Source organism: Tyto alba, unplaced genomic scaffold (genome assembly GCF_018691265.1).
Source record: "Tyto alba isolate M040663 unplaced genomic scaffold, T.alba_DEE_v4.0 Super-Scaffold_2, whole genome shotgun sequence".
Taxonomy (NCBI): Eukaryota; Metazoa; Chordata; class Aves; order Strigiformes; family Tytonidae; genus Tyto; species Tyto alba.
This window is the reverse complement of record NW_024881282.1, coordinates 53,202,747-53,226,655: the sequence shown is the minus strand read 5'-3', so window position 1 is coordinate 53,226,655 and position 23,909 is coordinate 53,202,747. Positions and strand designations below refer to the sequence as shown.

General features: G+C 41.4%; 1 protein-coding gene across 1 annotated transcript; it reads right to left on the bottom strand.

The window, feature by feature from the left end:
* Window positions 1–2,543: 2,543 nt before the first annotated feature.
* On the bottom strand, window positions 2,544–23,890 carry GNS (glucosamine (N-acetyl)-6-sulfatase). Its single transcript, XM_032999839.2, has 14 exons — window positions 23,602–23,890; window positions 23,031–23,090; window positions 22,168–22,374; window positions 20,510–20,575; window positions 20,006–20,104; window positions 17,414–17,581; window positions 13,764–13,846; window positions 12,216–12,334; window positions 11,572–11,675; window positions 11,081–11,182; window positions 9,750–9,857; window positions 8,949–9,059; window positions 7,060–7,220; window positions 2,544–6,207 (listed from the first exon to the last, which is right to left on the bottom strand). Exons 1-14 carry the CDS (start codon window positions 23,860–23,862, stop codon window positions 6,132–6,134), a joined length of 1,725 nt encoding a protein of 574 aa, XP_032855730.2. The 5' UTR covers window positions 23,863–23,890; the 3' UTR covers window positions 2,544–6,131.
* Between the last annotated feature and the right edge of the window lie 19 nt (window positions 23,891–23,909).

Here is a 23,909-nt window from a genome sequence, read left to right as displayed (position 1 = left end):
GAATAGAACCGGGGTGGGGTGCTCTTTATGTTACTTGTAGAAGGATGAGGTTTTTGACTAATCCTAGTTACTCATGTTTAGTCCCTCTTTGCATTTACTACTTCTTGTGGAATCCTTTTCTGTGTTTTGAAAAAAATTCCTTATGCATATCAAAATGATGGATCTTCCATGCTGTTAAGCTTGCTGTATTTTGCAGCAGCTACTAAAACTCATACACAGAATTCCATTTCTGCAGCTATTGGGTAAGTGGAGCTAATGCAGGAAAAGAAGAAGTTTTTGTGGACAACCTGCCTGAGTATCCAGATGACGTCAGATTATCACACACAGGCTTATACAGAGTTGGAATATCTACTTACTTGCTTTCCTAATTTATTTTCTCCTTTTCTGGATGCTTTAGGATCGTATCCATTCCTGCAGAGATTTACTGCAAAGGTAACTTTGAGACTGTGTAGTATTAACTATCAGTGTTGCAAAAATGTTAATTTTTGAAGTATGAGAGAACTTGTTATTCTTCATTAGGAAATTAAAGAGACTGCTTCATTTTTACCAGCCAGCACACTGATCCACATTACTGATTTTTCCAGAACATTTAACATCATCACAGAATGGTTTGGGTTGGAAGGCACCTTAAAGACTAACTAGTCCAGCCCCCCTGCCCTGGGCAGGGACCCCTTCCCCCAGCCCAGGGTGCTCCCAGCCCCGTCCAGCCTGGCCTGGAACCCTCCCAGGGAGGGGGCAGCCACAGCTGCTCTGGGCAACCTGTGCCAGGGCCTCACCACCCTCACAGGAAAGAATTTCTGCCTTATATCTAATCTAAATCTGCCCTCTTACATTTTAAAACCATTACCCTTTGTCCTATCCCTACACTCCCTGATAGAGAGTCCCTCCCCCCCTTTCCTGTAGCCCCCTTTAAGTAGTGGAAGGCCACTAGAAGGTCTCTCCAGAAGTTTCTCTTCTCCAGGCTGAACAACCACAACTTTCTCAGACTGTCGATTTGAGGATTGCTTTCTTTTTTACATATTTATTAAAACGACAGCAGTTTTACTGTTGTAGTAATACTGAGAACCTATTTATAAAGTAGAAAAATCAGTATTGACAAAAGTGGTCTATAGTTGCAAGCTCTCAGCCCCTTGTTTATAGCAACATGATATTGTCAAGGCAGGTGAAGGACCCCTTATAGAAAATATGAGAATTTTGCTATAGGAATCAAAGTCTGCAAAGTCATTCTTGCCAAGCAAGAATCACAGAGCTGGTTATGAATAACCATGCTACTTTTTCCCTAGAACTTGCACAGGAAAAACACGGAAGTAGGTGATTCAGTTGTGTTCCATCAAGTCCCTCTTATTCCTGTTTTTAGAAAACTGGTGCCTTTTGCCAGCTGGAATAAGTTCAAACAACTTCAACACCTCCTTGAGCAAGCAGGCACTGGCTGTACTTTAAGATTATTGAGCAATTACTGGATTGCCAGCTTTAGAGACAGTCCAGGGGCTATTATCAAAAGGTTTAGTGACAGCTGGATCTGACTAGAACAACATCTGGAAAGCAATATATTAGCACTGCCATTTCTTTCTAGGCCTGGTGTTTCCCCCACCCACCCCTTGAATGAAGCGTTAACACTGTATTTCTTTTTGTAAAACAGGTGACTCCTTTATCATTCTACAGCATCATTCTTCACCTATATGGCTTATTCTTAGAAATTAACAACAAAGGAGACATCGTGGCAAGCTTCTACAACCCTGAGGGTAGTGTCACACTGTCAGTGATGTCTTTGAGCACAACAGGAAGGTGTATCTAGGTAATACAGAGCTGCTTTTTCTTAGGGTGCTACAGTAAACTTCATAGTTTTCATAAGCTGAAGCATCAGAAGACAGCAGCATTGTTTCAAGCAGCCATTAAATATTTTTCTCTAATGGAAGACTGCTGCATCACTGAAGGAGAAATGAAACTGATACCACATGGTTAAGCAGAAATGAAAATACAATGCAGAAATACTTGTTTTAGGAGCTTGTGAAAGCCTCAGACTTAAATAGGTTAAAGGTACCAAATCACCTTGCTCTATAGTTCAGAAAATCATGATGTATGTATTTTTAAACAGTTGCACAGAATCACCCAAGGAATTCAACTCTACCAGGGATTGAGGTAAGTTGGAAAAAGCTTTACGTAGGATTTTACTCTTCTTCCTTCCCAGAGGCAGAACATACTGCTTTTAATTATAAACAGCAATTTCTCCGTTGTCGCTTTTGATAAAAGCTTTCCATATACTCAACTACATCAGTTTCCAAGGAAATATGAGCAAGCACAGATGGCATTTAAGTTTGTTCTCTCACCTCAGTGTTTCTTCCTGGTGCAAAGTGGTCACATCTTGTCTTGCTAGATGCTGTGCATAAGGTTCCCTGCACCATATAAAAGTTCAGTAGTGGCCACTGTTAGGTAGCAGGGCAGTAAGCAGAGAACAGGCTTACAAATTAGGAATTCAGGCTTTAGAAGCATGACAGACCTTGATCCTGTGGAAAGTTTTAACTGAAGTTCAGTAACAAAAGGTAGAAAGTTTGATAGGCAGTTTATTTTTTCTTTCCCCAAAAGTGCAGCAGTGAACAGGGTCCTCTGGAAGGGCACTTTCCAAACAAATGTTCAAAACAGCAGAAGTTAAGGATGCTCACAACATGCTACAGCAAAGTATGCTCACGTACAGAGAGAGTAATACAAATAAAATTAATTGAATCACAGTAAATGACAGCAGTTTCATTATGATGAAATATTGTATTTAGCTTGTAGAATCAGTCTTAAATTTAACTTGAATGAAAAGGTAGTATACCTGCTTTGGGTGTGTGTTTGCATGTACGTGTCCCTGTAACAGCTTTATTCCTCAAAATGAAGAAGCCCAATTTACTGGGCCTGTGCCATGTAAGCATCTACTAGCTGTATTCACTTGAGCTCAGGTGATGACAATGAATGGGTTTTGGTTTAGAATATTGTAATAAAGTTATTAACTGTACTTCTACCTGTAGAGTATTTATTTTACCAGATCAGATCATTAAAATTCACAGCTCTGCTTTCGATAATGATTTTTTTAAAAATAAACTTAAAAAAGATCACATTTTTACCTAAACCCAACTCTGTACCAGTAAGGCCCTTTCATTTAACACAAATGCCTCCAGTAACAAGGTACAGGTACAGTCATGGCCAGATAGTGTATCAAATGGAATATCCAGGAAGACCATTTAGTTCTAAAATTACTTAGTTGGGAATTAGATCTGGGTAAGAGTCAAAGTTCCTTCATAGTATTTTTTTAATCATCGAGGATAAGAATTAACACTGATCATTCAAGGCTGTAAGAGCACTCAGAATTAACTGCTTCATGTTAACAGGCACCAGACGAGCGACCAGCTCCTCTAACAGCAGTGGAAGGCAGGCAGCTGTTGGTTCCTGTTCTCCCTTCAACTACAGGCTCCTGCTCCACCGTTCCTCAGTCTTTAGCAAAAGCAGGTGTGAAGCAGGCACCTTCCTGACCCACCGTTCTGGTTAAGTAAGGACTGACTAATTTCATTCTGAATTCCAATCTAATACAACATTTACTACCTGTGACAGACTTCAGATACAGGGTGGTTCTCCAACAGAGAGTTTGTAAGTTATGGAGCCTAGTTACAAAATGCTTTACAGGTGTTGCAGACAGCAAGAGTGTTAATTTGGGTAAAACGTCTGGTCACACACACGGAATAATCTGTATCCCTTCTGTCAACTTTCATATTAGTTATTAGGCAAAAAGGAAATCATCAAAAGATTATTTCCTTGTTATGACTTAAGATCACTTTAAGAAAAGACAGTGTGAGTTACATATGTGTACCCATAGCAAAGTTTTGTTTTGTTTTTCTATTAAGCAGCAACATAATGCACATTTCTTGCACTGAAACTTAGCTCAAGTAGAAACTTGACATATGACCTAGATTTGGTAGAACTGTTGAGAGTTTAATGTGCAGCAATCAATGTATTTCACACTACCCTTCACACAGCTACCAAAATAAACTTTAAACAAAGAACAAGTCTAAGTGGCTAGGATTATCTGAGCAAAACACTACGTAAATGAACTTTACATTTAGCTCAGTGTGCAAGAAAATGCTTGAGAGCATGAAAACAACTTTGGTTTTGTTTTTAAAGACAAAATGGAGTCTGAAGGTTATTGATGGGCAATACTAAGGCTTGAGAAACAAAAACCAGGATAAAGCTACAGCTGCAGTGGAGGAAAAAAATCCTGAGTATTTGGAAGTGTGTAAGTAGTTTGAATACCCAAACACCTCTGCGCTTATACAGATGCTCCAACTGAGAAGTTAGTTTTCAAGAGGAGTTTTGTTTTTTTCCTGAAAATATTTGGTCACTTGAGATTTGAAACAATGAATTAGATGTGAGGCAAAAGCTCTATGAAATCTAACCTGCAGACCACCACAGAAGTTAGCAACTCTAAGCTACATGAAGGACAACTTCTGTGCTTCAGAGTTAAAAGCAAAGAAAATTCAACTTATCTTTTGTAGCATTGCTTTTATCCAGTCTGTGGCTCTATGCACTGCAGTATGCACCTTCACAGTTTTGAGAGTTGTACTTTGTTGCCTACTGAATGATTGCTTAGTAGAAAGTTTTATGTGACAAAAGTTGAAATCATCATGCTCTCTATTTGAGTAAAAGATCTGAAATAACTGAAAACTAAACAATTGTGCCACAGTTTGACAAGGGAACGGTTATCTTGCCTGATAACGCAGCTGATTTGCCCACAAGCAACACGAGCTTGTCTTGCAAAAGACACACAATTCGGTGTTTCTGGAAGCTGTTTTGCCAAGAATCTATACAAAAGTTACATGCTGACGCAAATTCGGGTGGTTTTCGAGATTTAGAAAGATACTCAAGTCTGGGTGCAAGCGGTGGCTGCATTTCAGAGAAGCCTAATCAGCGGGTTGAAAAGACAACATCGCCCTTCCACGGGGACACCGAGTGACAACGTACTGCAGCCAGACATCTGCCACGCCGTCCCCGGGTGTGAAGGCCACTCCCTGCAGGTTCCGAGTAGTTAGGTCTCAACCAAAAAGCAACACGCCATGAAGCACTTAAACTGCCTGGAATAGCCCCCTTAGCCTATCTTCTAGTGAGCAATGATTTACTTATTAGCTAGTCTGCTTTCCAAATAATTTACTTCCAAGAATCTAATCAACATAAGATGTTAGACACAATTCAAGATGTTTGGAGGTTAGACAGATCAATTCTACTGTGGTGCCCTGGTTTTTTTTTTTTTTAATGGATTTTTTTTTTTAGTAGAACTTCTGTTCGTGTATTAAAATAGACTTAAGAGTTAGCTCAAATCACAGGCACGCTTATTTGAACACTTGTTAGTCTCAATACTCTTTTGTTTAACTCACTAGGAAGCCTATATTAAACCCTCAGAGTTTTTTCAGTAGTACATAGTAACCCATTCCAGCATTTCAAACTAGAAGGAGGTTGAAATTACATTCCTGTTTGCAAGCTACCAAAGCTGTCCTACAAAATTCATTGGTCTCATTTGAAGTGGTCTCTTTGAAAGAGAGTATTTAGCACACGGATTTTAATTCTGCACAAGACACTTGCTAGACAGATCCTACGGTTTTGACTATCGCCCTCCTACGCTATTTGGGGCCAGTTTGCTATTGTTGTTAGCAGCACACAGGAAACCTATAATTAAACATAGCTTTTAAGAAAGTCTATGACACTGAATATGGGTGAGCATTACTGTGCAATAGCACCTGCCTATCTAACCCAACTCACATGTGCATTTATTGATTTTTTTAGAACAAAATAAACTGTTGAGATCCATAGGCATAGGTTCACCTCTGTGCCTGTGATATGAAAAGGTACTTGAAAGACAAAGGTGGTAATCAACTATCTGAGCAAGACAGATTAGCTGTGTCTAATGCTTTAGAGTTACAGTTCAGCTGTAATATACATATTGCACAAGGCAACCAGCTAAAGACAAGGAGTTTCTTCCAAACAGGGTTTGAATAGCCCATTGAAAGTCTTCCAGCTGCGATCAAGGGCAGTTACAGAGACAGACCTGCTGCAGCCACTGGAGAATCTGGTCAGCGGGAGCGGATTGCAAGAGGCTCTTACGTGCCTTATAGGGACTGTGCAGAAAACCTCCGAGCCCGAACCCCGTGATTGCTGAACATGAGCCGCGGGTCAAACCTGTACCTGTGGAAAGGAACAGAGTCTGCGTGAGCTACAGTTAGCTCACAGTGACTGACACTCCTAAAAACAGCTTACTTCTAGAGTAGCTCTGGCACAAGGCTATGTGAGTAGTTGCTTTCTTACCAGGAAGCAGCCAGCACAACCTCTCTACGTATTACAAGACTAATGATGTGCAACTGAGGAGTTGCCAGTCTCCAACTAAATACTAGCTACCACATACCAACAGCAGATTGGCACGTGTAACATGAAGCGTGCAGGAGATGCATTCTAACAGAAAGCTTTGCTGCCTCAAATTACAAAAACTTACGCAGCACAACTGCAAGGACGTTTTAAACAGTGCTTCAAAAAGGTTTGGTCCCAATGATTACAGACTGAATTTTGCAGTAAGAAGTTACTGCAGTAAGTGCTATTTCCTTGCAACAGCTGACAAATACGTACAGCTTAGGTCCCACAGAAAACATTCTTTGCTAACAGCATCTACAGGAGCAATCAGAGCAAGTGTTTGGAAAATGCCAGCCTACAGAGCCCTGCAAAGCTTCCCCTTGTTTGCAGACAAACCTGAAGTCACTTGTCTCTGAGTAGTCAGCACAGCTGTAAGCTTCAGCTATTCCAAGTCAGCAGTGGCCGACAAGATTGGAGTAGTAGTATTAATACTATCAAGTTATATTTGGTAGGTTAGATTAAAATAGAGATTCAACATTAAGAAACAGAAGCATCAAGAAAGATGCTGGTTTTCAATAGACATGCTATGTCAGTAATATTCTATTCCATCATAAATAACCTCTATAAAAGCATAGTTTAAAGAATATAGTTATATTTAAAAGTACTATAATGATTAATTGAATCAGTGTTTACCCTGGATCGAAGACACCTGGTGTACGGCAAGTTGCTCCTGAACAGGACTGCAGCATCATTAATCGATAGTTCATCTTTTCTAGAATTTCTTGATCAATTGTTTTAGCAATGTTATTGATCTGGTGTGGATCTGCAGTCAAGTTGTACACTTCCACAAACACCTGCAGAAGAAAGTTCCTGCACTGTATTAAGTCCTAAATGCTGATCAACATTTAACCATATTATTTGGGAAGAACACTTTATGGGAGCATATGGTCTCAAATGTTATTTCCAACTCCAGTGCAGCATCCCCACACATAAGCTGTATAGCCAGGCAGCTAAGGGGCCAAAGGCAGGACAGCGTAAAGCTAAAGTTTTGTGATAGTACAGTATTGTCGGAAGAGTTTTCACTTCCACCTGAAGTACTCACTTGCTACACTGCAGATTTTTTTCCTAACACATAAAGGGAACCTGTCTTATGACTAAGACCACAGCAAGAGGCCATGGCTAAGCTGGCTGTCTTTTCATTAACAGATCTCAAAACACGCAATTTCATGACCATCACATCACCACAATACACTCATCAGGTACTGCCAGATGTCAGACCCAGACAGGTGTCTTGACCACATGTACAAAATGCACTGAACTCAAGTATGCTATAACTCCAATATGAGAAAGCTTTTTTTTGTGCATGCCACTTTGACAAGGTTTGTCTGGAGGATTTTAGGGCAGGTTTGGATTTGGTACATTAAATCTCTAAACCCTTCTGTGGGACAAACACCAGTCAAGCATATCTCAGGAATTCAGCCGAGTTTTGTCTGCACTAGAGCAGAAGGCCTGATTGTAGCTGGATGTTGATTAAAACTGGCTGGGTTGTGTCTAACTTAAAGATGCATCCTGACAGTCTTTGGTTGCAAGCTTTCTTGTAAGGTTCACTGTCAGGTTTTCAAAGCCACATTGCTGCATCTCCCCAGTACTGTTAGTCTTAATTTAGTTGACCCAGGTAAGCTGAGTGATCCAAAAATGTCACAGCCATAGCTTCTTACTGGAAATAAAAGTGACATGAAGTGTCAGATCAACTTCAGAGTCTGCTTTTATGGGGGAAGCTGTAACATTCATTTAACTTCATCATAAATTGTCTGGGTGCACAAACGAAGGACAGGGTTTGCTAATGAGCATCTTGGTCTCCTATAGTCTTTCTTGCTATCTTACTGCAAAAACCATCTTGTGGTATTTACTCCCCTGGTTTAAGTTGTTCATTGTAGACTACCAGAAAATGTTCCGTGGTGGCATGAAAACTGGGGGTACCTGCTGTCTATGCTGTTTATGCTTTCACTGCACATCTGCTGACAATGCAGTTTATAAGATTTGTGGCCTGGGTGCCTCAAACCCAACATGCTCCCTGGAGCAACTGTGTGCAAACAGGCACAAGTAAAGATCAGCCCTGCAACACACCAAGTTTCACGCGTATTGTGGGTGCTCCACTAGTGAGATTTGAACAGTTTCTGAGGGGGGGACATCACGTGCCTTATGCCCAAACAACTTACAATAAGGTTAGAGACCTTTCCCACAGTTATAACTTTACTTGTTTTGCCAGACAAACCAGTGAGCGATGGCCCTGGCACGGCTCCCCATGGGGCTTTTGGGTGATACCAGAAGGCGATAAGCATAGTTTAGGCTAGTGTCCCTTTCTCACTCGCCTCACATCCCTTTTTTGGTTTGTTTTCTTCTTCCCAGAACCCCACCAGAGTTCTGGTCAAACATTCTCACCAGTAGATAAATACTTCACTGTTTATCCTGCAAGCAATGCTAGTCTACTTCTCAGAGTATTTTAGGAAAACCTTGAGAGCAGATAAGAGCGCAGACAGCGGCTCACACAGTTGGTATCTGCTAGTCAGACAGAGACTTACCTCCCGGTCATCAAATTCACAGTACTGCAGATCCCAGGAAGTTGACAGTGTCCTTACACAAGCGTATGTGTTGTTGTAGGAATCTTCACAGACACAGTCTGGGAAGCAGTGCTGTGAAGTGAGCAGCAAACAAAAACTTCAGGAAAAAAAGATGAACTAGCAATCCTTCTCCTAAAGCCTATACCAGCTCAAGCCAACTGTACTGAACTGATGAACGCCAGGACCTTAGTCTAACATGTGCAAGTCTCCACTGGGGATTTTAAGTAAAAACTCAGCTCTTCTAAATTTGAGAAGATGTTGTTATGAAATTCACCGTGATTAAGCACATTTTTTTCTGGGAAGCTGATGTACATGCACTGAAGGACAGCACAACACATGCTACTGGAGACAACACCAGTGGGATGCTTTACTTTAAGCAAACCTACTTTGATTCAGGATGTAGCTAGTGACCTAGCAGTCACAGATCAGAATTGTGCGACGAGGACGCTGGAAGTTTAGAAAGAACATGATGTCGCTGTCACCCACTGTGCCAAGCCCACACCTTCCTGCATATTCCTCCAGCCCTGAGGCTCTATAGATTCCCACTGAAAGGGTGACTGCTCTGTGTGGTCATAAGGCCACATTGGTTCCGCACGGCTGGATGTCTCCCTCTGATTCTTAAATGCTGCACAGGACCTACAGAGCTAGCTCCTACTTACCAAGACACTGGGAGCTTACTTATAGAACCAAGTTAGTCCACATGGCAAACAGGCTGAATTCAGCGGCTATTTTCTAATATTAAACAGATCTTGTCTTGCTTACTGTGACTCCAGGTCCAAGGCCGGGACAGGTCGGATCACTGCCGTTGTATCCTTCTCCTTGGTACTCCACCAAGAAGTCTGATCTCCACGTCACATTTTTGTCTCCTCTCTAGGACAAGAGGTTAACATCACTTACTATCCACTGCACTATGAAACAGAACTACTCCATGTCTGGTGTAACACTAACACTGCCTGCTGCTTACGAGGCAGTTTGAGTCATCATCTCTAGTTTGAGTCAGTCTTAAAATAATACTGAGCCTTAGGTTAGAATGTCTTGTGTAACTGGAAGACAAGAATCCAACTCCAAAAATATTAGTACACCTTCTTGCGAAGCTTTAAAGTACTACCTTCAATTTATAAATAATCATGTAGTCATACCAAATAGGAGCCACATCACCAGATATTGCTACGTTACAGACAAGATCCCCATAACAAAACTGTTTCTCTTGGATTTATATCAGACTACCACAACAGATGGGAAAAAAGATACCCTTGGCATATGAAAAGATAAACAGCTTTAAGAAACAACTAAGTTTTAAGTTGCTCTATTTGTAGCTGCATTTTAAATGACAGAGGGAGAGGGAATTTTGAAGTTAATACACAGAACCATCACAGGCGCATATACAGCAAAACAATGAGTTTCACAGTTTGATTCCATCAGAGTTTAAACCAGATGCCTTTTACCTGTTTCCATCTCAAGTACAGCTTAAGGTTTGGATACAAGCTTTTAAAAGCAAAGCACTGTTTAAATCTGGATGATCTCCTTTGTTTCCAAGTAAGCTGCCTTCTATTTGTAGACTAAACTTAATTAAAGCTAAATGGATCAACTGCAAGCAGCTTCATTTAAATAGGCTTCTGCTCACTTACTGGAAAGGTCAGGTTTACTTTATAAAACCACATGCATTTTTCCAGAGTTTAGGGGGAAACACTAATTCTACTGAAAATTGAGGCACACCAAAGATTTAAGTAAGAACAGTAAGAACAGTCTTCTCCTATCTCAATGTTAAGAAATCCTAAGGAAAGGAGGAAGAAGGATGCAAGGTGTAACCAACATACAGCCTTCAAGACAGGAATTATTACAAATGGGAGGATTAGCCAAAGGATGATACAACTTTCTATTAAAAAACAACGAAAGTTGGAGGGCTGATGAAAATACATCTGCATTTAAAGATACCTACTGTTTTTACTAAGCTGTGAACATCCCACATGAAAGTGACATCAAGGGAAGAATCTGGGATATGAGTTGACCCAGTCTATCGAAGGAAGTAGTATTCACTTTGAAGAATAACCCCTGCAAGAATTACTGGTTACTACCCCCGTCTGTCTACTCACCAACAGCGGCAATAGCGACATCCCATCCATCTGGGTCTTATTCAAGTCATACCCTGCGATATCCAGAATAGTGGGACCCAAATCAATATTTGCAACAAGCATCTGCAAGGTGAGGAAAACTTACTTCAGAAGAACAGAACCTCACAGATGTAATGATGAGACTTCTGTATTTTAAGTACTTGTAACTTTAGGTACGCCTAAATTCTATTTAATCTCATCCTTATAGGCTAATGGACCCTGTAACATTTAAAAGGAATCTCTTTGGAGAGTGAGCTTCACACTTGGTTTGCTTTTGTAGCCTGCCATTAATTAAACTTACTGATCCAAGCAACAGCACACAGCTTTTTAGAATGTCTTTGCACTTCCTACCACTCCATATACTTCATTTCATTGATACATGTATATGCAGGAGGATAAATTATTACGTAAAGTGGGTAACTGTGAAGCAATATCAAAAGTACCTCCATTCTCAGATTTCACTTCTTCCTTACCTTGTTCGTCTGATTTGGTTTTATCCCTGGTCCTCGAACTAGCAATGGAACTTTGATATCAAACTCATACAGCTGTCGTTTGTCTATTGGCAAAGAAAACTGGCCTATACAACAGAAAATGGAAAAAGTTAAACGGCTTCTTTGACATTTTAAGAGCCTTGTGTTACATAATTTCCAGCAGCCGATTTTTTAAGAAGTCAGAAGAGGTTCTCAACCTGAACTACATGAACATAGTGAAGGACCGGGAACAGACAACTTCAAAGTGTAAGCTGTACCTTACAAACTTTAGATGTACAACTAAAAATGCAGTAACATGATACAGACAGGCCTCTGACAGATTTTTACTGGTTAACTCTTTCATGGCAACTTCCTACAGAACACAGAGACCCTTCCTCCATTTCTGTCCCGATTTCATGCATACCAAGATACAGTGGTAGAGATTAATGCTAGAAACTGCAACCAAACAATAAAATCCCCAAACACCCCACACACTGCAACTCCAGCTTGTTCTGCAACTCAAATCAGTACTTATGTCTACAGTTTTCCACAGCTGCTGCTCCCATTTTCTGGAGTGGTCATGACGGTGAAATGTTATGCAATTCCTGGATCTTCTACAAATGTTCAGTAAGCAGTGAAAATTTTACCAGTGTGGAAGCCATTGTCCGATGTGTAAAAGATGTATGTGTTGTCCAATTCTCCATTCAGTTCCAGCTTCTTCACTAGTTTTTCTATCAGGTCATCTACTGAAAGGAGTGTTTGCCACCTATATAGAAACAAATTAAGTCGTATTAGAGTATGAAAAATTTAGAATAATTCTTACTGCAGGTAGGACCTTCATGTTCTGCTTCAAATCAGTGTATGCACTGTAAGTGGATTGTTTTGTTTTCAAATTCTGAAAACAAACTTCACAGATGACTACAGTGTACTTTTTGAGAATGCAGTTTAAGATAGAAATAGACTGTTTGTCTTCATTTCTTGTTGATTTCAGCCTGTAGTGTCTGAGAAGGACTTCGAAATGACAATTATTTCTTATCTGGAGACAGTCAAGACCAACTTTGAAGCAACACGGTGGCAAAGAGTCCGAGTTAGCTCCTGCAAGGTCACTTAGTAGTTGTTTATATGTAGTTTTTATATTAATATACAAGACTGCCACGAATTTAATTATCTATATGGGATTCTTTCTCTTGAAAACTACATCAGCTATTTTGTATTACTCATATATCAGGGTCCATTATTGCAGTCTATCTATAGCCTTGAACAGCTACAAGTTATTCTCTCCTTTGTCGTGGGGTTTGCCGTTGAGACAAGTTGATCTTTAAGGTCCCTTCCAACCCAAAACATTCTGTGATTCCGAGATAAGCGACTGCTTCTGCTAAGCCAATATCAAGCCTCCACAGACTAGTATTATGCTGAATTAACTAGAGTTAGTCAACTCTTGGATCCTGCTGTCTCCAGGCTTAATTTAAGATTTTGTTGCAGAATTTTCTCTTCATGCCTTATAGAGCAAGAGCCTGAAAAAAACCTTGGTTTCGCATCTCCAAAGTGACAAGGTAATTCCTGATAACAGCTCAAATCTGAGTTTAACACTTCAAGTTAAAAGCTCTGAAACAAACTTTAGCCTAAAGAAAATACACATACCATGTAAACAAATACCCTTCTTTTCTTTTAAAAAGGGGGAGCAAGCTGTCTCTTCACATTACCTCCCACATCCCCTTTTATAAAAAGGAATCAGGTACCTGCCTTGGCCAGCCAGGTATTCCTGTGTAAAAAGACCACAGACTGAAAGCCAAAGTTAATAAATCAGATTAGCTGCCAGATAAATCATTCACATTTGATGTGCATAATGTAAGAATCTGGAATTCAAGTGAAGTAGAAGGTAAGGCCATTTTTTATGACAACCTGTTGTGCACTGAAAGAGAAGCAGTAGAGGCACCGAGTGTGATTGGGGTTTTTTTATGGTAAATGATGTCAGCATTTGGCAGCAAAATATTTCTGAAGTTAATGACAAATTTCTTGGCAAAAAGTAAACAGGGTCAGGTATTGAAACAGATGCCAGAGAACTATTACAGGTCATCTGACATCTACTGTCAGACTTCTTATAACCCTTTAAAAAAAACCCACAATAATCTTTTTTTTTTTAATAAACAATACAAGTTCTGAGCAGAAATCTTAAGCAACAAAAAAATTCTTACCGCTTTCTATAAGCATCATCAAGAAACTGTATTGAAGAATTAGTCATTGGGGTCTTTGCTTGCCGAATTAACCAGTGCTTGTTCTAAAGAAAAAAAGACAAAAAGATAAGCGTAGGAAAGAAGTACCAGCTTTTAAACCTTTCCTAGACCAAGTACAACAAAAATGTTGTTTAGGATAAAACATCTGACTCCTGTGAAATAGCCAGGCAGTGCTATCAAACTGACCTGACTCCTATTTTCCCTCCTGGTTCATATAAAAGCTAAATTGCAAGAGTAGAATATATTACAGCTCCATTATGCTCAGCCCTTGATGAGAAGAAAATAGCTGTGGATCTTTTCAAAGCAGTTCAGGGAAGAAATCTGTGAAAGGAGCTGGGGAAGGCTTTCCCAGAGATAAAAGTGCGGTAGCCTGAGACAGGACTGATTAAAAAAAAAAAAAAAAATCAGAAGGACTGAGCAGCATTGTAAGATTGGACTTGGTTGTCCAAGTGAGGTTCTTTTGGGACTAAGATTGGTGAGCTTCCTAACACAGGTAGAAAGGTGGGGAGAAATTCCTGCATCAAAAGCAATTAGGATTACCTAATTTATGGACAGGTGAGGACAAAGATCTGTAATGGTGCCACTACCAGATTCTTGGTAGCCTATGAACTCAGGGCTGGAGACTACTGAGGGGAGAGGAAACACTGCCATTTTATTTGGATTTTTTTTTACTCCAGTACAAAAGCATTTCTTTAGCTGAAGAGTTATTGATTCTTCTAGCTGCATCCCCAACTTTCAGAAACAGTCCTTCCTTTTCTCCCCTCACCCGTCCCCCCAAAGTAACAGAGGTGGGTCAGCTGCTGTACAAGTACACAGGAAGGTTAGCATTAGTGGGGAGCAGAATAAAGGAGAAAGTCATGTCAATGCAGCTTTAGACTTTTTTGTTTAGTAGGTCAGAGATGACCCACTCATCACCCTCAGCTTGAGCCTGTATTTAGTTGGTCACTCTTCTCCCTAAGCAACTTCCCTCCCGTCACAAGCGAGTGACTCCAAACAAGCTCAGGCTTTAGGGACTCACAATGAAGTGACTCATAACTCCTGCAATTATCCAGTTCCCCTTTTTCTGTTCTTGCCGACTGAAGGAGATTTTTTTGCATGGAGACACAATACCATGTCCAGTTTATTTTAATTAAGCTGTATTCAGATCCCTCTTTTGCAGTAGTTGTAAAACAAGTCTCTGGAGAGACACCAAGTCTATCTCAGCAAGAAGATGCTGCATAGCCAAGACCAAACATCTAGGGCTTGTGTGCTGGCTGAGAGAGGAAAAAGTAAGGAAAGACATCACAAATCCCATTCCCAGCTCTGCAGAAGTTCTTCAAAGAACAAAGGAACTGGCAGTGTTACCTGTGCACCAGCCACCTCTTATAAGAGGTGGCTTATGAGAGGGCCTGCACAAGGCACAACCTTGCTGGGTAACTCAGGCGGATCAGTCATCTAGTGCAGTACAACTCTTCTCTTTTCTCAAGCACTTTATTCTTCCTACCTTTCTCTGAAGTTTTTTGAAATGTCACACAGCACCTAAACACCTTTGTGGATTTCAAATAAGCTTCATACTGACTTGAGTCCTCAAGTCTGCTTCCCTGTCAGGACTCTCTCATCAGTTACATACAAAGGTGTCCACCACTCCTGCTGCCTCCCTATGTCCCAGTCCCAAAGAAATTTTAAGAGACCTTGAGACAGCATACCATGTTTTACCAGCAGAATCTGAACACAGCTGTGCTCCGATTTTGCAGGAAAAACAATGCATGCAAGAAATACCCAACACGTGTCTTAATCAGCTTCTCCCTCAGAACAGCTTAGATAAACCACCCGTCTGGGCTATCAACAGTCCTGCACGGGAAACCAGGCAGCTCCCCATCATTTGATATAGTTCACAGCTGAGGAACTTAAGCAGAAATTAAAGTGCACATCACCAGCCAGGGTCTGACAACAGCTGAACTCCTATCTTTCATGCAGAGGTTCTGCCTAGATGGCTCCTTTTAGTCCACCTTGCCCTCATACCGTATAAGGAAGCTAGGCAACATTCCTTTAGGAATCAAGACTGTACAATGCAAGACTGTCTAGCAAGCATTACAACATCAATGACTTGAGGGTCTGAGTCTACGTACATGTTTATTGCTGTTGCAGGAACTGTGTTTGCCCTAGAAAACAGCAAAGCTCAAAGAGTTAGGTTTCAAGACCACAACACCGCCAATTACAGAAATGCACACTGCTAATGACCGTAACTATTGTGTCTAGGAAGAAGGGTAATGCTAGTCTGTTCCTATTGTGAAACCCAGTAAAACTGCTGTATCCACAGATATTAACTACCAAACATTAAGTCAGTCTGTCGTTTTGCTTTGAGTTATACAGGCACATGCAGACCTTTTGCTCCACACAAGGGAACTCCCACACCATATTTTTCGGCTAGCTGCTGACTTCTCTGGTCAAGTTATTTCTGGCTCACTATGTTAAAAGCATTCAGTTATTACAGTAATGAAGTCTAAGACAAAGTTAGGGATTCTTTTATGGAGGAATAAAAAACAGTCTGATGTCCACTCCCTAGTTCAAAACTTGAACAGGTTGGGCTAAAGTATTTGTTACTGCCCACAGCCCTTTTCTCCCCTTTCATTCATGTTTTTATATTGTGCTGATAAGCACACGGTCATTTTGGAAGCTGCAATCCTCAGCTAAAAACAAGTTTCACCCTGTACTACATGAGTCACAGTGACCTTAGAAGAGCTATCACTGGGCTCCAGATAGGCATTTAGGCATTAGTCTTAAGATCAGAAAAATCCTGTAAGTGAATAGGTTGAACAATGAACAGTAGCGAGTTCTATGTTTTAAGATAATTGAATCAAAAATACGAAACTTCTGTAAGTTAAATATCTCAGTCACTAATTGTGACTTTCACTTTCACTTATTAGCCAACTAAGTCGCAGCAGATTAGCCTGAGCTAGACCATATTTGGTCAGGTTTACTGGCAGTGGAAGGTACTGCCCCGTCACAAGGATGTCTGAGTTTGTAACATTAGGCTCAGCAATTGTGGTTACAGGTTATTTCAACAAATGAAAGGCAAGTTCTTGAAGTCCTTAGTGATCCTGGGCCCTGTGGTTCATGACTTCACTAAGTCCTCTGGTTAGCCTGATCATGCTTGTCACCCAGGGGCAGCTTTGCCACAAGCTCAAGTAATAGACCACCCATCCACATGAGCAGATGTACGTAGGAAGAGAGGGCTCTCCATTATTTATCTGAGCCTTTGAGTAGCACACTACTGCCTGTGTGTTCTCCTGAACATACTGAGAGCAGTGAAAGACCATCAAGAGCTTCAGAAAGTCTGGAAACTGGACAAGGAATTAACTTTTTCCCATTTAGCAATCATAATTCCACTGTACTGCCTTATTCTTGACACTACACTTTTTTTATTTACAAGATATTGGTATGCAAATATCTCAAAGTCACAATAAACATATCTTACCCTGAAAAGCTGATTAACATAACTGAACAACCAGGAGCCATGGTATTAGCCTATTCCTCTCACTGTTTAAACTTACCGTGCAAATCAGGGTCATTCCCCACTGCTCTCCCAAGCTAGCAGGATAACCTATGCAGATTACTGCTAGTTAGCTTACCTTTCCATGAATATTAAAATTGCTGTTTCTTGGAGCACTGACATTCTGAAAGCTTTTTGTATACTGTGGAGCAGCTGTCCAGGGGGAGTGCGGTGCCGGGGTTGAGATCATCATAAAGAAAGGTTCAAAGTTAGATTTGTACTCCAAGAAGTCCAATGACATGTTGGCCTGTGAACAGTTTGGTTGGAGAAGAAAAGTCATAACTCCAAAGGAAAACAGCAAGTATCTGAGAAATCCAGACTAGACATTCATAACTTATTTAGAGCTCGGTAGTACCGAGAACATTTAAAGTATTTCAGAAACTTATTGCTTGCTGATCTACAAATGTCCAGAACAGCAGCTCATGATAAAAAAAAAATAATCCCAAGTGTCCATATTACACAAGTCATTTGTCCCACATATCTCTGAACAGCTTTCTACTTCAGGCCTTTGTGTTATTTAGACCTGGAAAGCTCATCAAAAGTTTGTGCCTATTCCAAGTATCAATAAAATCCACCTAAACTCAATTTTCATCAAGTAAAATTGGAGCTTTTTTTACATAGCCTGAGTCTTTCTGAGGCTCTCAGATGCCATCTCCTGCCTGACAGATCCCAGTTTAGCAGTTTCAATTGTCTTCAGAAATAGTAAGAGTTCTGAAAAAGTTTTTCAGCCCCACTGTTTACAGCATATGCTCGTTCGGTAGCAAGCTCCTAGTTTATAAGGGGCACCACATTTCTGCTGGTGAAGCCAGAAGCACTAGAGAAGGACAGTGCCACACTCCATTCAACCACACCACTGCACTTTCATTTTTGTTTCAGCCTACATGCAGTTTCAAGTAGAAAGTCAGAAGAGACTGAGTTCCACTTTGGCCTTCCCTCCGTCAGCCTGTGAAATTAAAGCTTCAAAGGTATTAGTTGAAGATGAATTCTTTGCTATCCAAATCTTGCAATATTTTTCTTTCCTGTCTTATTAGTATATTCCATCTTGGATATCCTTTCTTTCTCTACAAAAAACAACACACTAGAAATTCCATCCTCTTAACTTGTCCATCCTCATAACTTGTACATCTAAGCAGTTAGGGCTGGACTTCAGTTATATGGCTACAGAGTTAAAGGAGGATAAGAACTGTGGGAAGTTCAAAAACCTGGTCCAGAAAAAAATTTGATGGAGGTGAACTCATAGGGGTAGTCAGCTTGGGTTTTGTTAGAAGCTTAAACTGCAACATGTCAGGACTGCAGTAAACAGATCCAGGTATTCAGATTCTTAATACCAGACTTAAGCACATAGATGTCCTTAGTCAGGACAAGAAAGCTTGTGCATCACATCAAGCAACACAGGAACTTTGCATAAGCAGTTTACTCCTGTGCACTGTCCATCGAGTGAATTAAACTCAAGCAGTAGCTCTGAAATACATATTTGGTAACCATGGGAAGGAGGTAGAATGCAACACACTGAAAATCATAATACACTGCTGTATCAGTAGGTAACACTCCACAAGTAGAAGGTTTATGTGGCAATGACCTATTGGTCAAAATGCTTACAAGCTGCTGAAGGATCAAGAAACACCAGTACAATGCCAGTAACAGGCTAGTCTCACTTCTGTCTTATTAATTCCAATCTAGCTTTACAGAGTGTAAATCTAAATTTAATTGGACAGATCTTCAGTACCCAAAGAAACATCAGTCAGTTCTGTTCCTAGTAAGCAGCTGTCTGTGCTCAAGAACCCACTGGAATGGAACTATTAGGGTCTCAATGCAAGACTGCAAATTGACTGCATGCGAAGACTTCTCAGCAAAGATTTTTCTCAAGTGCTGCATGGGAGCTCCCAGCACTACCACCCCAAATGCTGTAACACTATGTGAAATTAAGACTCCAGCTTGGTGGGCAGGAGGAACACTCCCCCCACTCCCCAACCTCCATGCTAATACTAGTTGCTAAGCAGGGACTCAAGAGAGCTGAAGTAACTCTTCCAGCTTTCCTTTAAGAATCTGATATCTGTTACCTTTCTTTACTTTAAGAGGGTAAAGAGGCTAAAAGCTCCCCTGGCCAGCTACACATTTTGCACAGTCCTTATTTGCTCTTTCACACTATGGAAGATTAATCACACTTTGATACTTCCAAGTATCAAAACTGGAGATTACAAGATACTAACACATCATAATATTTAACAAACAAAACATGGTGGAAAGTTATTTTCACATGCTTAACTTCCCAGTGAAATCTTGGTCCAGTTAATCTGTTACAGGAGTTGTGTATTGTAATGAAACACATCCTTCTCTGAAGTAATGTGAGTCATTGCCTACATGCATCATGTTCCTCATGCACCACAGCAGTCAGTATTAATCTCTCAGCGAGGCTACTGGCTAGCAAATGGGCAGCTGGAATCCCTCTCCTTTTTCCACAGCTTGTACACACAAGCTTGGCTGTTCTAAATATACCCAGAACCTTGCTCTGCTGATTAATGCCCACCCACCACCACAACAGCACAATCATGTATTTATGTACTAATACAGCCTAACAAACTACCATCCCCACTCCTCTCCAAGCCCCCAGCGTGGGGCATTATCTGGTCAGAAGCAATTTCTGTGACACAGGTGTTACAAAATTTCTTACCAGTACATCTGTCAGATAATCTACACTGTAGTTCTCACCATGCCTTCGTGCTTTGCCATTTACTGAAAGGGTGTAGTTGTAGTACTTTGAATTCTTCTCCTGTGAAAAAGAAGTCACGTGTATTTATACAAAGTAACATGTACACTGATTACTTGAAATAACCAGAATGAGCTACCAACAAGCATTTGTCAAATAGGTTATAAGGATTTATCATAAAGACACCGCAAGACTTCTCAGAACTCGTCTCCAACATGAAAACTATCACACACTGTCCTATCGCACACTGCCTTGGCTTTACAAGTCGGGGTTTTTCCCCAGGCACCTTAGCAGGAGTAGCCACTGGGAAAGCCAAGGATCTGACATACAACAGAGAAAAAAAGGAAGAAAATTATTAAGTTGTTAGATGCTCTTTGCCTGCTCCTTCATGACCAGCAAATTTAAAACATGAGTTGGATTATAAAGCAACTGAAATCAACTATTTAAAAAAAAAGAATAGTCACATACCAAAGCATACCAAAAACTCCATCCAGGAGGGACATGACCTACTCCCCCTGCATCCTCTGCTCCGTACTGAAAAAAAAAGACAGACCATGACTCAGTTTCAATTATGATGAATAAAAGCTAGAAATTATCTTTCGTATTTGCGTGCTTTATCCAACACCAGTCAGAAACTGCATCAAGCCAAATTCAGTTTCAGAACGGAAAAACCCAAATACATATGCATATAAAAACACATTTATAGACTGTTAAAGAAACCGGGGTTAAATAACTAGAAAGACAGTAACTGAAAACATGACATTCACCAGTAAAACTTAAATTTTATTCCCTATTCTACTCTGAACATGAAAACACGCAGAAAACCCGGAGAACATCATCAGGCAATGAGAGGTGATCAAAAAACATCAAAAAAGATGCGACAAGACACTCTTAGGCTTTGTGATAACAGTTCACAAGACACTAAAGATACCAAATTTCACAGACCAACAGCTTCCATCCTCCTCCCCCAAAAGGGGGTATGAACTTTAAGCAAAGCTAGCTTCTTGTCACCTCAGTGCCAAATAATCTACAACAACTAGCCTTTAACCCAGCAAAAAAAGGAAAGTAGCTGCTGAATCAGTGCCAAACTCAAAACAGAGGGTGTCCTCAGAGCAACACAACGGGTTTTCTCAGGGCTGGGTTTTCTCAGGGCTGCCTTCCCCCATTTACACAGCTTGCCTATCTGCAGGGACAGGAGGCTGCCGAGTGAAGGGATGCTCAGAGGAAGCCAGGTAAGTTTCCCTTCCTTCACCCAGCTGCCCCAGTAACATCAGACACAGAAACAAATCTGTGCCTGGCTATTAAAATTCACGTTCCATTATTTTATTATATCACTACCACTTTCCACCAAGAGATACGAAGAAAATAATGCTGTTAAGGACCCTGAAACTCACCTAGCTCCAAATACAATTCCATCAAGAGGAACACCTGATCTTAGAGCTTGCAGCACCGAATTTTACATCTCACCATAAACTACTATAAACCACAGCTTAGTTAAAAACAAAAAAAAAAAATAACAAAAAGCACACAAATACAAGTGATTCAATAAAAAAAATGTTGGGTAACCTCTAAAGAGCTCCAATAATATCCATTCTCCCAATGAATTTGCCTCAGTGGACATTTAATAGTTAAAATACCATATTAACTGCTAAAAGAAAACAGTCCTCTGATTCAAGGGGATGTATCAGTCAGGAATATTGAGACAAATAGTTTTTTCTTTAACGCTATTCTAACATCACACCCGGTCAGCACTGGCGTTACAGTGTTCTTTGATACCACGTGCCAATCAACTACCTATTTTCCCCAGTCATTAAAATCATCATGTCTAAAAATTAACACATCTAAACACACTAAAAAAGCCTTTGGATTCAATCATCCATTCAAAGTTAACTTTTAAAAACATTCAGGCACCTAAAAAAACTGATTTTAATCAAGTTAAAGATTTGAATTTTGCATCATATTTATCCCATCTCAAAGAGAACTGTTCATCCATGTAACACCATTTTAAACATTCTGGGGTCCCACCATCAGCTACAAGTCTAAAAATCACTGAATGTTTTAGAAAGTTGGAGAAATGCAAATGAACTGCATCACAGTAAAAAAAAAAAAAAAAAAGAACAAAATACCTCATTCAAATACTTTCCAGCAAAGAATGTTTGATAACCACACATAGTTTTGAGCAGCGCTGGGAAAGTGTATGGTTCTTGAATCTTCTGCCATAACTTGCTGCTACAGTTTCCTTCCAGAGTGTTATTGACAACATGATGATTATGTGGATATTTTCCTGTTAGAATGCTAGCTCGACTGGGACAGCAAAGTGCACTGGGAACGTACTGGAAAGACAGGATGAAGAGACTGACATTGTAAAACAATTTTTCCCCAGAATTAATTGTTTTGAAATATCAGCTAATAGGTTGACTAAAATGTTCAACATTAAAGCACGCTTCTTTCTGGACACACAGAATTATATCCCAAGTATTTTCACTAGTTAGAAGGTGCACATGAAGCCCGTTGTAGGTTCCTGCAGCATATGCCCTTCAATCTGCCCCAGATCAGACACAGTTCTTACAGAGGCAAATATCCATTAAAATACTGTTTGCCAGTTGATTCACTCCATAATTTCAGTTGTGGCAATACATTATAATACGAAAAAGAGTGAGGTGGGTTTTCAGCATGCAGGAAGCTGAAAGTTTTAAGTAGCTTCTTCTAATGCTTCTCAGTTTAATAAAAACATTCAGATTTACTTTACTGTTTAAGGAAGTTAGCACAAGTACTTTTAGGAAGTGAAATTTTCCCTCCCAGATTCTGAACCTTGAGCTATACTCGTTTTGAGACCTAAAAGTAGTTAGAGAGTGAACTGAAAAGACCCACATGCATTTGCACAGATTTCATAAAACTATTACCAGTTTTGAGAGCTCAGATGACCCAAGACACAAACCACACAGACGCACACACCTGAAAAGTTCAAAGAGTTAGTGTAAGCACTTACTGAGTTTAGGAAGGTTATTCCCTTTTGAGCAATAAGAGCATTAGTCTTCTTTAGGGGGGTCTGTAAGAAAGGTACAAAAAAGAAAACAGCTAAAAACACAAGGATGCTAGGTAAAGTAAGGGAGTTGAAGCAGGCGTATGACTACCTGAAAGAAGGGCCACCACCACGGCTTGCCCACGCAAGCCACTCAGAGTGCCTTTTTGCCAGGGCCTCCGGCCGCCGCGGCGCTTGCACAGGCCAGCCCACGACAGCCGAAGTCCAGGGAGCTCCCCGGGGCTACCAGAGGCTGCACTGGAGAAGCCCCAGCCTCGACCCCCTCCAGCCTCGGCGGCTCCCCAGAGAAGCTTCGCCCACCCGAGGAAGCCCACGGTGACGCTCCCCGAGGCCGCGGAGCGAGACCCGGGCCCCGGCCGCGCCGCTTGCCGCCCCAGACAGAGGCGGACCGACCCGCGCCTCCCGCCGTGCCCTCTCCCGGGCCCACCACCCCGCAGCCTGACCCCAGCCTCTCGCAGCGCTCCCCTGACCCACCCGGCCCGCCCGTCCCCCCGGGCCGGGGGCCCCGCGGGGTTACCATGCCGCCCAGGCAGACGTCCTGGTCGTCGGTGAGGATGAGCACCACGTTGGGCCTCCGCGCCTGCCGGACTGCCCCCGCCGGGCTCAGCACCAGCAGAGCGGCCAGCGCCAGCCCCCAGACCCCGGCGGCGGCCATGGCGCGGCAGCGGGGACGGACGGGGGGCACGGAGGATTGCCGGTGCCGCTCGGCCCCGAGAGACGGCGCGGCCGACAGCGGAGCTGCGGGGAGCAGCGCGCGGGCCCGCCCCGCCCCCGGCATATGACCCGGGAAAGCGGCGGGGGGGGGGGGGGGGGGGGGGCGGCGTC

Excerpts from the sequence above, each read along its gene's own strand:
- GNS (XM_032999839.2), bottom strand. The coding sequence starts at position 23,862 with ATGCCGGGGGCGGGGCGGGCCCGCGCGCTGCTCCCCGCAGCTCCGCTG. Across the intron at positions 22,375-23,030 it reads GAATAACCTTCCTAAACTCA|TACGTTCCCAGTGCACTTTG; the intron begins GTAAGTGCTTAC and ends CTGTCTTTCCAG. Across the intron at positions 20,105-20,509 it reads GGAGTTTTTGGTATGCTTTG|GAGAAGAATTCAAAGTACTA; the intron begins GTATGTGACTAT and ends TCTTTTTCACAG.